The sequence below is a fragment of the Dipodomys ordii genome, unplaced genomic scaffold, assembly GCF_000151885.1.
Source record: "Dipodomys ordii isolate 6190 unplaced genomic scaffold, Dord_2.0 Scaffold67, whole genome shotgun sequence".
Classification (NCBI taxonomy): domain Eukaryota; kingdom Metazoa; phylum Chordata; class Mammalia; order Rodentia; family Heteromyidae; genus Dipodomys; species Dipodomys ordii.
Window position 1 is genome coordinate 280,375 of NW_012267283.1, and position 11,413 is coordinate 291,787.

An 11,413-nucleotide genomic window follows, 5' to 3' on the forward strand; every position below is an offset into this window, starting at 1 on the left:
GAAGTGGCGCTGTGGCTCAAGTGGTAGAGTGCTAGCCTTTAGCAAAAGAAGCTTAGGGACAGTGCCGAGGCCCTGAATTCAAGCCCCAGGACTGGCAAAAAAAAAAAAAAAAAAGTACTAGCTCAGGCTCCACATTTCAAATTTTGGTTTTCTTGAGTTTCCTCATGTGCCTGATTTCAGGTACCACAGGACAAATTTATCTCATGATTTTTGACCTTGGACCTTGTATCTTCTAGAGGAATTCCTACACCAGGATATCTAGCAGTAACTTTGCACAGAAATGGCAGTGAACCTTATAAATGTATCCTGTTAAACTCAAATGATTCCTAACTCAACTTTCAGAAATGTCTTACTTTTTCCAAGTTCACGAAAATACATGTCTCTGTGAGCACATTGCTAACTCTTCTCCCAGGGCCTGGAAGAGGGCAACCTGAGGGTTGAAGTAAAGAACCCTAAACTTCACCAGCTCATAGGAATTCTGCTCTGCATCCATTGCAAGTGAGGATAAAGAGAAAGGTAGTCTAAGCAGTGATAGCCCTTGTACTAAAAACGTATGCGTGCAAAGACATTTATTACAACATTGTTTATAGAGGCAAAGAAAGTAGAAACATCCTACACATATATCACCAGGGGAAAGGTTAAATAAATTAAAATACATCCACATTGAGCTGGGAGGTGGCTCAGTGGTAGAGCGCTTGCCTTGCATGCCTGAGGCCCTGGGTTCGATTCCTCAGCACCACATAAGCAAAAAGAAAAAAAAAAGCCGGAAGTGGCGCTGTGGCTCAAGTGGTAGAGTGCTAGCCTTGAGCTGAAGAGCTGAGGGACAGTGCCCAGGCCCAGAATTCAGGCCCTACGACTGGGGGAGGGGCGGGGGAAAGGGTAAGATCTGAGGATCGAGGTTTGTAAGCCAACCTGGGCAAAAAAAAACCCTAAGGGACAGATAAGAGAAACCATGGGAACTATGTTTCTTTGGGCCTGGCTTACTTCACTTAATATAATTTTTCCCAAGCCTTTCCATTTCCTAACAAATGGGGCAATGTCATTCTTTCTGATGGAGGCATAGAATTCCATTGATCCATTTTTCTTGATCCATTTATCTACTGAGGGGCATCTGGGTTGGTCCTATATCTTAGGTATGGTGAATAATGCTGCAATAAACATAGTTGTGCTGGTAGCTTTAGTGTGGCCTTGTTTTGATCATTTGGGTAAATGCCCAAAAGTGGGATTGCTGGGTCATAGGGGAGCTCTATGTGGAGTCTTTTGAGGAACCTCCATACTGCTTTCCAAAGTGGCTGAACAAGTTTACATTCCCACCAACAATGCAGTAAGGTTCCATTCTGTCCACATCCCCTCTAGCATCTGTTGTTATGAGAGTTCTTGATTATAGCCATTCTAACTGGGGTGAGGTGGAATGTCAATTTTTTTAATTTGCATTTCTTTTATGTCTAGAGAAGTTTAGCATTTCTTCACGTGTCTATTGGCCATTCTTATTTCCTCTCCAAAGAAATCTCTCTTTAAGTCTTTAGCCCACTTATTAATCAGGTGGTTGTTTCTTTGAGGATTTGTTGTTGGGGATTTAATTTATTGAGTTCTAAGTATATTTTAGATATGAGACCCTTGTCTGTTGTATGGCTAGTGAAGATCTTCTCCCAGTCTGTGGGCTTTTTATTGATCTTGCTTGCTAGGTCCTTTGCCATGCAGAACCTCTGCAGTTTCATGCAATCCCATTTGTCCAACCTTTCTTTGATTTGTTGTCTTTCTGGGTCTTTATTAAGAAAATTTGGCCTGTGCCAAGGAGCTCTATAGTTTCTGCTATTCCTTCCAGTAATGTTTTCAGGGTGTCTGCTTTGACTTCGAGGTCTCTGATCCATTTGGAGTTGATTCTGGTACAGGGTCAAAAACTATGTACATATGACCATATAAACTAATGCTAAGCAAAATGAACCCCAAGATAGGGACACAAGAGATTTTATCTTTCTTGCTGTTTTTGTTAATGTACTTATAATGCACTATTGATCTTTAGATACTTTCTTATTTCAACTTTTATTATTATTATTTGCCTCATTTTTTTTTTTTTTTTGGTTGGTAATGGGGCTTGAACTCTGGGTCTGTGCTCTGTCCCTGAGCTTTTCAGATCAAGGTGAGTGCTCTACCACTTCAGCCACAGAACAGCTTCCTCTTTTTGTATTTTCTTCCCCCATGGTATAACCCCTGTTGTCACTGTATTGGATTCCGGTGTCCTGCATCTTATATATACATTTTTCTAATTTGGGGAGGGGAAGGGAAATAACAAAATGCTGAAATAAGGATACAGGATGACCCATTGTATAATGAGATGTACCCATTTCAACACTATGTTGAAAACAATCTTTACAACTTTGTAGGAGGGGAGGAGAAGTTGGGGAGGAGGGTAGAAAAGGGATGGTAAGGGAAAAACAAAGGAGGGGGTAACAATGCTCAATAGGAAATGGACTCAGTACCTTGCTCATGTAACTGTAACCCCTCTGTACAGTATCTTTACAATAAAAACATATTAAAACAAACAAACAAAAAACAAACTAAGGGACAGCAGTCAGGCTCTGAGTACAAGCCACAGTATTAGCAAAAAAAAAAAAAAAAGGTTTTCCCAGCATTTGTTTATTTAATATACTCACATTTACTCTACGATATGGTAGCCATAACAAATTACCATAATTTGGAGTTTCAAAACAACAGGAATTGCTAGATGTGGTAGTCACATCTGCAGTCCCATCTTCTTAGTAGGTTAAGGATTGCTTCATCCTGTGATTTCAGGACAATCCTGTGATCTTGTCTAAACACACACACACACACACACACACACACACACACACACACACACACACACACACACCACTTTAACCTTTCACACATTTCACATAGTTTGAATCCCAAACAGCTTCACTAGAACAAAATCAAGGTGACAGCAGGATCAGGATCCCTCCTGGTGTCTTGCTTTCTGTCTCTAGCTGCCAGCATTCCAAGGCTTGTGGCTGCATCCCTCAAATCTCTGCCTTTGTGGCCACATTGCTTCCTTCCCTTCTAAGTCTGGTGTCTCTGTGCCTCTCTTTTGTAAAAAAACCAAACCAAACCAAAACAAAAAAAACACTTGTAATTACATTTAGGATTTATCTGGACAATCCAGGCTAATCTCCTGTCTCAGAAATACTTAATGCTATAAGATAACTTTCAGAAGTTCTAGAAAATGGGACTTGAACACAAATACCTCATCTGTTCCAACAATAAACAAAGACTCCAGGCTTAAGCTCAGGGTTGAATACAGCTGGCTCAAGGGTAGTAAATAAAAGGTACTGATTAACTGTAAAGGAACTTTAGAAATGTTCCAGGATTTGTAGCACCCAACCGAGGGCTGGCATTTTTGTCTGGAAAGACCTTAAATAAGAGCTATTTATCCAATTTATTAAATCTATAATGGCACTAGGCCTAGAGGAACTGTTAACACCCTTGAGCAATCGTTGAAGAGCAGCTCTTTGAACTTGGACAGATCAAAGATGCCAAAAAGCATTTGAACTGCACACAGGGTCCTCTGGTTTGAAAGTTTTTGTTCCTTCCAGAAATGAATGTTGAAACTTGATCCCCAATGCAACAGTGTCAGGAGGTGGGGCTTTATGGGGGTGTTTATGTCTTGAGATGAAGCTCTCAAGACTGGGTAAGTGCTGGTATAAAAGGTGGAGGAAGTTCTCTGTTATCTTCTCAGCTGCTCTACGAGGACTTAGCTGGTTCCCTCCTTGTTCTTCCACCACTGTGATAAGATGAAGCAAGAAGGTTCTTAACCACTTGAGATCCCAGTGCCTTGATCTTGGATTTCCAGCTTTCAGAACTGTAAGAAATAGGGTACATAAAGTTCTGTTTTTCTGGCTGGGTGCCCATAGCTCACACCTGTAATCCTTGCTATTTAGAAGGCTAAGATCTGGGCTGAGAAGGTGGCTCAGTGGTAGAGTGCTTGCCTTGCATTCCTGAGGCCCTGGGTTTGATTCCTCAGCACCACATAAGCAGAAAAAGCTGGAAGTGATGCTGTGGCTCAAGTGGTAGAGCACTAGCCTCGAGCTGAGCAGCTGAGGGACAGCGCCCAGGCCCAGAATTCAGGCCCTACGACTGGGGGAGGGGCGGGGGAAAGGGTAAGATCTGAGGATCGAGGTTTGTAAGCCAACCTGGGCAGGAAAGTTTGTGAGACCCTTAGCACAAAAGCTCAGGGACAGGACCCAGGCCCTGAGTTCAAGCCCTACAATTGACAAAAAAAAAAAAAAGTTCTGTTTTTTTTTAAACTACTGGGGCTCAGGTATTCTGTTGTAGCACACAATGAGTTATGAGGCAGTAGGCAGCCACAAAGCCTTTGTAAACAGTCCTTTGACTACAGGATTAGCTTAGTTGTTTTCCCCCTTCCTTCTACTCTCAGGAGGGAATTACAGATATGTACCACGACACCTGGCATCCTGTAGGGACAATATAAAATGTACTGGAAAGCAGATCCTTTCCAAGCACCCAAAGTAGAAGCAGATGTTTTGAAGCTTATCTTGTATCCATTCAGCCATTCCACAAGAAGCTTAGTATATCCTAGTTAGTGATGCCTCTGTGTAATTAATTGAAAACACTGGGGCTGAATTAGTCCACACCTGTAAAGCCAGTACTTGGGTGATGGCAAAAAGAGGATTGGAAGTTTGAGGGCAGCCTGGGATGTACAGATCTTAGCTCAAAACTAAAAATGTAAACAGAGAGAGGGGCTGGGAAGGTGGCTCCATGATAGAGTACTTGCCTTGCATGAATGAGGCCCTGGGTTCGATTCCTCAGCACCACATAGGCAGAAAAAGCTGGAAGTAGCTCTATGGCTCAAGTGGTAGAGTGCTAGCCTTGAGCTGAAGAGCTGAGACAGTGCCCAGGCCCAGAGTTCAGGCCCCACGACAAAAAAGCAAAAAACAAAACAAAACAACAACAACAAAAACCCCAAAGAGACAAAACAATAGGAGAATGAAGCCTTTACATTCTCAAGTCAAGCAATCTCATAAAAATACTCGAACCTTCTCTCTTGTGGGCCTCCTTTCCTTACCTAGGAAGGAAGAATAGGCATTCATCCCTTGGGGTCCTGCAAACTGGACTCCACCCAAATACACAAAAGGGGCCTCAGTCTGCAGTAGTAGTACATGACCTTGACCACATTCTAACCATTCTTGACCTTGTTAGAATAAACAGAACAGGTAGCTTCACCTAGTGCTTTAGCTTGCTATTATAAAACAAAATTTGGTGGCATGTGGGAAAAGCTATTTTTTAAAAAAAATCTCAGTGTATGGGGCTAGGAAGGCTCAGTGGTAGAGCGCGTGCCTTGCATGCCTGAAGGCCTGGGTTCGATTCCTGAGCACCACATAAGCAAAAAGAAAAAAGCCAGAAGTGGCGCTGTGGCTCAAGTGGTAGAGTGCTAGCCTTGAGCTGAAGAGCTGAGGGACATTGCCCAGGCCCAGAGTTCAGGCCCCATGACCAACCCCCCCCAAAAAAACAAACAAACTCAGTGTCCCCCTTCTCTTTAAAATAGGAAAGTGGCCCGGTGCTGGTAGCTCACACCTGTAATCCTAGCTACTCAGGAGGCTGAGATCTGAGGATCTCGGTTCAAAGCCAGCCCGGGCAGGAAACTCCGTGAGACTCATCTCCAATAAACCACCAGAAAAACCGAAGTGGTGCTGTAAGCTAAAGTGGTAGAGCGCTCATCTTGAGCTGAAGAGCTGAGGGACAGTGCTCAGGCCCAGAGTTCAAGCCCCATGACCTATCAAATAAAATAAAATAGGAAGGTGATCATTGTATTTTTCTCAAAGTCAGGTCTTCAGAGAATGTATGTGGGGTCTTGGCACATAATTAGAAGTCCACTGACTTCCCAAAGTTTCTAGAAGTTTTCATAGTAAGCAAGTTCTCCTTCACTGAATCATCATCTATCTAATCCTTCAAGGGTAGGAAATGCTCGAGGGGGTAACCAGACATAAACATAATATAGGATCAGGGAGGGAGTTCCATTGTTGCCAGCACCCACAAGGTAGTTCCAAACTTTTCAGTGCAGTGTAAAAGCTCTCACTCCGGTTATGGAGGCAGCTAGTTGTGGTACATTATTCTCTTCTCTCTGCTGCCATCTATTGACATACTAATGCGAAGCTTTAGTATGTCATCATTTTACCAAGCCCTTCTTTCTGGAGAAGATCATTGCTCATGTAGAGATATAACCAAAAGGAAACCAACCATCTCCCTGAATTAGTTCATCCTTGGGGTTAACAATGGCCAGAGAAGGGCTGGGAAGGTGGCTCAGTGGTAGAGCACTTGCCTTGCATGCATGAGGCCCTGGGTTCAATTCCTCAGCACCACATAAGCAAAAAGGAAAAAGCCGGAAGTGGCGCTGTGGCTCAAGTGGTAGAGCGCTGGAGAGCTGAGGGACAGCACCCAGGCCCAGAGTTCAGGCCCCATGACCGGACCTAAAAAAACCCCAAAACCAAACAATGGCCAGAGACCTGCTCTAGAAGGTAGCAGGACAGATAGGGAGGAAAGGCTTCTTGTTGATCCTCTTGGATTAGCTACATATTGAAATACAATGAGTTATCCCCAAATTTAGTAGCTTAAAACAACACATATTATCTTGCCCAGTTTCTGTAGATTAGAAATTTGTGAGTACATATTGTAGTCCCAGTGTACACATTGTAGTCTCAGCTACTGAAGGAGGATCAGTTGAGCCCAACAATTCAAGACCAGCTGGAACAACATAGTGTCTTTCTTCCTAGAAGTCAGGATGTAAGCTACCAGCCATGTCATAAGCAACTGTGAAAAGACCTTCATGGTATAGAACAAAAGCCTCCTGCAATCAGCCATGTAAGTGAACTTACAAGCAGTTCTTTACTCCCAGTCAAGCTTTCAGATGACTGATGCCCCAGCCAGTACCTTGACTGCAGCCTCAGCAAAGATCCTTAGTCACAATCACTCATCTATGCTGCTTAGATTCCTACCCTATCAGGAAATGTAAGATAATAAAGGTTTACTATTTTAAATGACTAGCTTTCAGGGCAATTTGTTACACAGAACTAAGCAGCTAGTATAGTAAGTGTCTCAAATTTCTACATATTTGATTTTAAAGACTCTAGCCTAAAGCAGTTCCCATTACTATTTTATTACAAAATGCCCAAAGGGGCTAGGGTGATTTCAGTTGGAAACTGGGGTCTATCATCAACTATTTCTTTGGATATTGAAGGTCAGTAAATACCTTCAGGAATTGCTTTATGAAGAAGAGATTCACAAACTGCTGTCTGGCATTTCCTTATGAGTCTGGGTCTGTCATTTGCACCTCTTTTGTCATGCACTTTCCTAGGTAGGCAGAGTCCACATATGTGTTGGCTGGCCTACTGATCAAGTGCCAAGATAGCCAGTACAACACAAATGTTTCATTGTTCATAAAATCAATAGCCAACATTTATTGAATCTCAGCTTACCACTTGACATAAGCATAACAGCATTTCCCAGGAGTGACAGGGCCTGAGTTGATAATCTGCAAGCATCTAGCAAGTAGAAGGCCCTCAACAGATGATTGTTATAGAGTCCATCAATGCTTGGAGTTGAAATTTCATTGTTACCGATGCATGCAAAATGATGCATCATAGATATTCATCCTGCGTAAACGTCAATCACTAATAACGTGTTCAAGTTCTAGAAAATATACCTAAAGGTGTTACCGACCATGGAACAAGTGACACCTATCAATGCACATTTCAGGGAAACGTGTAGATTGCTTGTGCTGGAATGCATCCCTTGATTCTGCTGGTACCGTCTTGGTGTTTTAAGAGATGGCACCCTCACTTTTAATACCCAGATTTATTTCACAGCAGTGAAAAAGAAAACAAAACTCAAAACAACTTCACGTGCTTTCAAACCGATGGAGCCAAAATATCCCTGGACGTTGTGTGTGTGCTTAGACACGCAATCCGACGCGGCTGTGAAAGACTGAGAGCGAACTAGCCTCCTTCTACAGCTCAGCTGAGGCGGCTTCGCACGGTTCCAAGTCCTGCCACGCGGGGGCTGGTCCTAAACAACCCCTCGCGGTGCTACGGACCCAACTATTGCCCGCCCCGCCCCTGCCTAGCCGCCCCGCCCGCGGCCCCGCCCCAACGGGCTGCCTGCATCTCCCATGAGCCTCTTCGACTGTCACTCTTTGGAAGGGAAACACGTCTGCACGGAGGCAGCCATTAAAATGTGAATCGCTGCGGAGTCGGGTCTGTTGGGTTTCCACGGTAGGCGGGACTTCCGCTCTCCTGGGCCTACGTCAGCCAGGAGGCGGAAGCGCAGCGCGGGCGGGAAGGTTGTAGTCGTGAACGGCGCTGTGGTTTCCCTGGCTCTGAGTGGTCGCGCCCCCCTTGACAGCCGCGGGGCGACAGCGACGTTTCCCGGGCATCCTGGCGTCCCCGGTAAGTAGGACAGCCCGGCAGCGCCAGGGAATGGAGGCGTGTGGACATGCGGTTGGCTCGCTATCTTTGTTGCCTCCGAGAAGCGGCCTCCTCCACCAGCCTCGCTGGCGAAGCCACCAGCGCCGGGGCTGCGCTCCGTCGGGGGCCGGGACCCGTGCCGGCCTCTCACACCCCCGCCTCACGTTACCATAGCCACACGGCTGCGAGGCCCGCCCGTCCTAACCCAGCTCCGCTTCCCTTGTGCTTCAGCCGCAGGAGACCATCCGCGATTCCTGTACGGAGCCAGCCTCGGGCCTCCGGCCTCTACCTTTCCCGGCCTCTCCTGCAGGCATCAACGCATCACTCCAGTAGCATCCGTTCTCCGAAAGCACTGTTCACACCTGTTTGAGACCGGGTCTCACTCACTGCGTAGCCCAGGCTCGCCTCCAACTTGCAATCCTCCTTCCTCTGGACTGCTAGTTGTAAACGTGAGCCACTACACCGGCTTTGTGCACACCTCTTAATAAGCTGTTTTGGTATGGTTGCTTGGATAAGACTTCTCCCCCACCCCACCCCCCGAACTCTGTGTTCCTTGAAAGTAGAAGTAAGGTCTAATTATTTAGGAATCTACCTAGGGCCTAGTATAAAAACGCTGATGTTGGAAGGGAGCAGCCCAGAATTATACTTACTAGCCCTGTGACAGCCTCCACACGTGTAAAGTGGTCATAAATAAAATAACCAATTTCAAGCAAGTAACGGTATATATCGCAGAATAGGTATTTGATAAATGGTAGGCTTATTTTTCTTTCTAGCTTTCAGAGAATACAGTAGTTGCTGGTAACAGCTAGGGAAGCAGAAGCACTATAGATGAGTGATTTTACTTTCTAGCATTGTGGTCCTGTGGAGGCTGTCAGTGGGTTAGTATATTTGGTAATATTTGGTAGATGCAACCTAGTGATGTATATTAAAGAGAGTATTTCTAAATGTTAGTAGTCCTGCCTTCAAGAATAAACAATGTGGGCTGGGAAGGTGGCTCAGTGGTAGAGTGCTTGCCTCACATGCATGAGGCCCTGGGTTCGATTCCTCAGTACCACATACACAGAAAAAGCTGGAAGTGGCGCTGTGGCTCAAGTGGTAAAGTACTAGCCTTGAGCCAGAGAAGCTCAGGGACAGCACCCAAGCCCTGAGTTCAAGCCCCAGGACTGGAAGGGGGGGTGGAAAAAAAAGAATAAACAATGTTTGCTGGATGCTGGTAGCTCTTGCCTATAATCCTTGCTACACTGAAGGCTGAGATCTGAGGTTAAAAGCCAGCACAAATCTGAGAGATTCTTACCTCCAGTTAACTAGCAAAAAGTGGGAACTGACTACTTAACTTGAGGAAAGAGATGGGAGAAAACAGCAGAAGGGGTGGCAAGGAACGAGATGCACTATACTTACAACCTGACTTACAGCATTGAAACTGCTTTGTATAACTATTTAAAACACATTTTTTAAGAGTGGAGGAAGGGGAAACTGGGGGAAAACAAAGGAAGGAAAGAAGGGGTGACATTGTCTAAAAAGAAATGTACCAAGGCCTGGCACCCGTGGCTCACGCCTGTAATCCTAGCTACTCAGGAGGCTGAGATCTGAGTAATTCGGTTCAAAGCCAGCCCGGGCAGGAAACTCTGTGAGACTTTCCCCAATTATCCATCAGAAAACCAGAAGTGGTGCTATGGCTCAAGTGGTAGAGCACTAGCCTTGAGCTAAAGAGCTGAGGGCCAGCACTCAGGCCCAGAGTTCAAGCCCCATGATTGACAAAAAAAAACCCCAACAAATGTACTCATAAGCTAGTTGCCAGTGGCTCATGCCTGTAATCCTAGTTACCCAGGAGGCTGAGTTCTGAGCAGAAGATCACAGTTTAAAGCCAATCCACGAGACTCCTATTTCCAGTGAGCCGCCAGAAAACTGGAAGTGGCACTGTGGCTCAAAGTGGTAAGTGAGAAAGCTCAGGGACAGCACCTAGGCCCTGAGTTCCAAGTCCTACAACGGACCAAAAAAAAAAAAAAAGGACGCATTGCCTGACTTATCAAACGGTAACTCCTCTGTAAAATACCTTAAGAATACAATTTTTTAAAAAGTGAGAACTAGAGGTATGACTCAAGTGATAGAGGCACAGCTGTAAGTAGAAAAAGTGACTCTCAAGAAAATGCTTGAGGGCGCTGGGAAGGTGGCTTGGTGGTAGAGGATTGCCTAGCATGCATGAAACTCTGGGTTCCATTCCTCAGTACCACATAAACAGAAAAAGCTGGAAGTGGCTCAGTGGTAGACTGCTAGCCTTGAGCTAGAGAGGCTCAAGGACAGTGCCCAGGACTTCTGAGTTCAAGTTCCAGGACCGGCAAAAAAAAGAAAATGCTTGAGACACTTGTTAAGTTTAGATTTGTGACTTAAGTCTGCTTTTGGAATGTGTCTTTATGAAGCAATTAAGAAACTGCAAGTAGGCTCGCTGTTCTTGACAACTATATCCTGTATGTGTCTTTTACACATGTCTCTTTTACAGATGACTATAAAGTGCTGATCATTTGCCACTGAACATAACTGAAGCAGAAGAACGGAATATGGCAGCAAACCCTTCAGGACAAGGTAACAAATGTTCGAATTTCTGTATTATTGAGAACTTTTCCACCCATACAGTACATGTATTTGACTCAGAGAATATATGGTAGAAGTCAGTTACTATAGTATGTAAAAATAAATAGTAAAACAAACTCCCAAATTTGAAATTGGTCCAATATTGTCTCATATATGTAACATCTTTAATATTACCAGTCCCAATTTTTTGTTTTTGTTTGTGTGTGTGTGTGTCTGTCTGTCTGTCTGTCTGTCTGTCGGTCGGTCGTGGGCCTGAACTCTGGGCCTGGGCGCTGTCCCTCAGCTATTCAGCTCAGGCTAGTGCTCTTCCACTTGAGCCACAGCACAACTTCTGGCTTTTTCTGCTT

At 44.8% G+C, this 11,413-nt stretch overlaps 2 protein-coding genes across 4 annotated transcripts in view; one reads left to right on the top strand and one right to left on the bottom strand.

Moving 5' to 3' along the window:
* The window catches only part of Snx30 (sorting nexin family member 30), a 133,749-nt gene extending 125,242 nt beyond the window's left edge, over window positions 1–8,507 (bottom strand). Inside the window, exon 1 of the mRNA XM_013023219.1 lies at window positions 8,317–8,507. Within this exon, the coding sequence (XP_012878673.1) occupies window positions 8,317–8,507 (191 nt within the window). The remainder of the gene's footprint in view (window positions 1–8,316) is intronic.
* The window catches only part of Inip (INTS3 and NABP interacting protein), a 16,102-nt gene continuing 13,025 nt past the window's right edge, over window positions 8,337–11,413 (top strand). For 2 of the 3 annotated variants that reach the window (XM_013023209.1, XM_013023207.1), the window contains exons 1-3: window positions 8,337–8,459; window positions 8,709–8,974; window positions 10,975–11,057. In XM_013023209.1, coding sequence (XP_012878663.1) covers window positions 11,033–11,057 — 25 coding nt within the window. In that variant the 5' untranslated portion in view covers window positions 8,337–8,459; window positions 8,709–8,974; window positions 10,975–11,032. The remainder of the gene's footprint in view (window positions 8,460–8,708; window positions 8,975–10,974; window positions 11,058–11,413) is intronic. The other variant, XM_013023208.1, reaches the window with a different exon arrangement.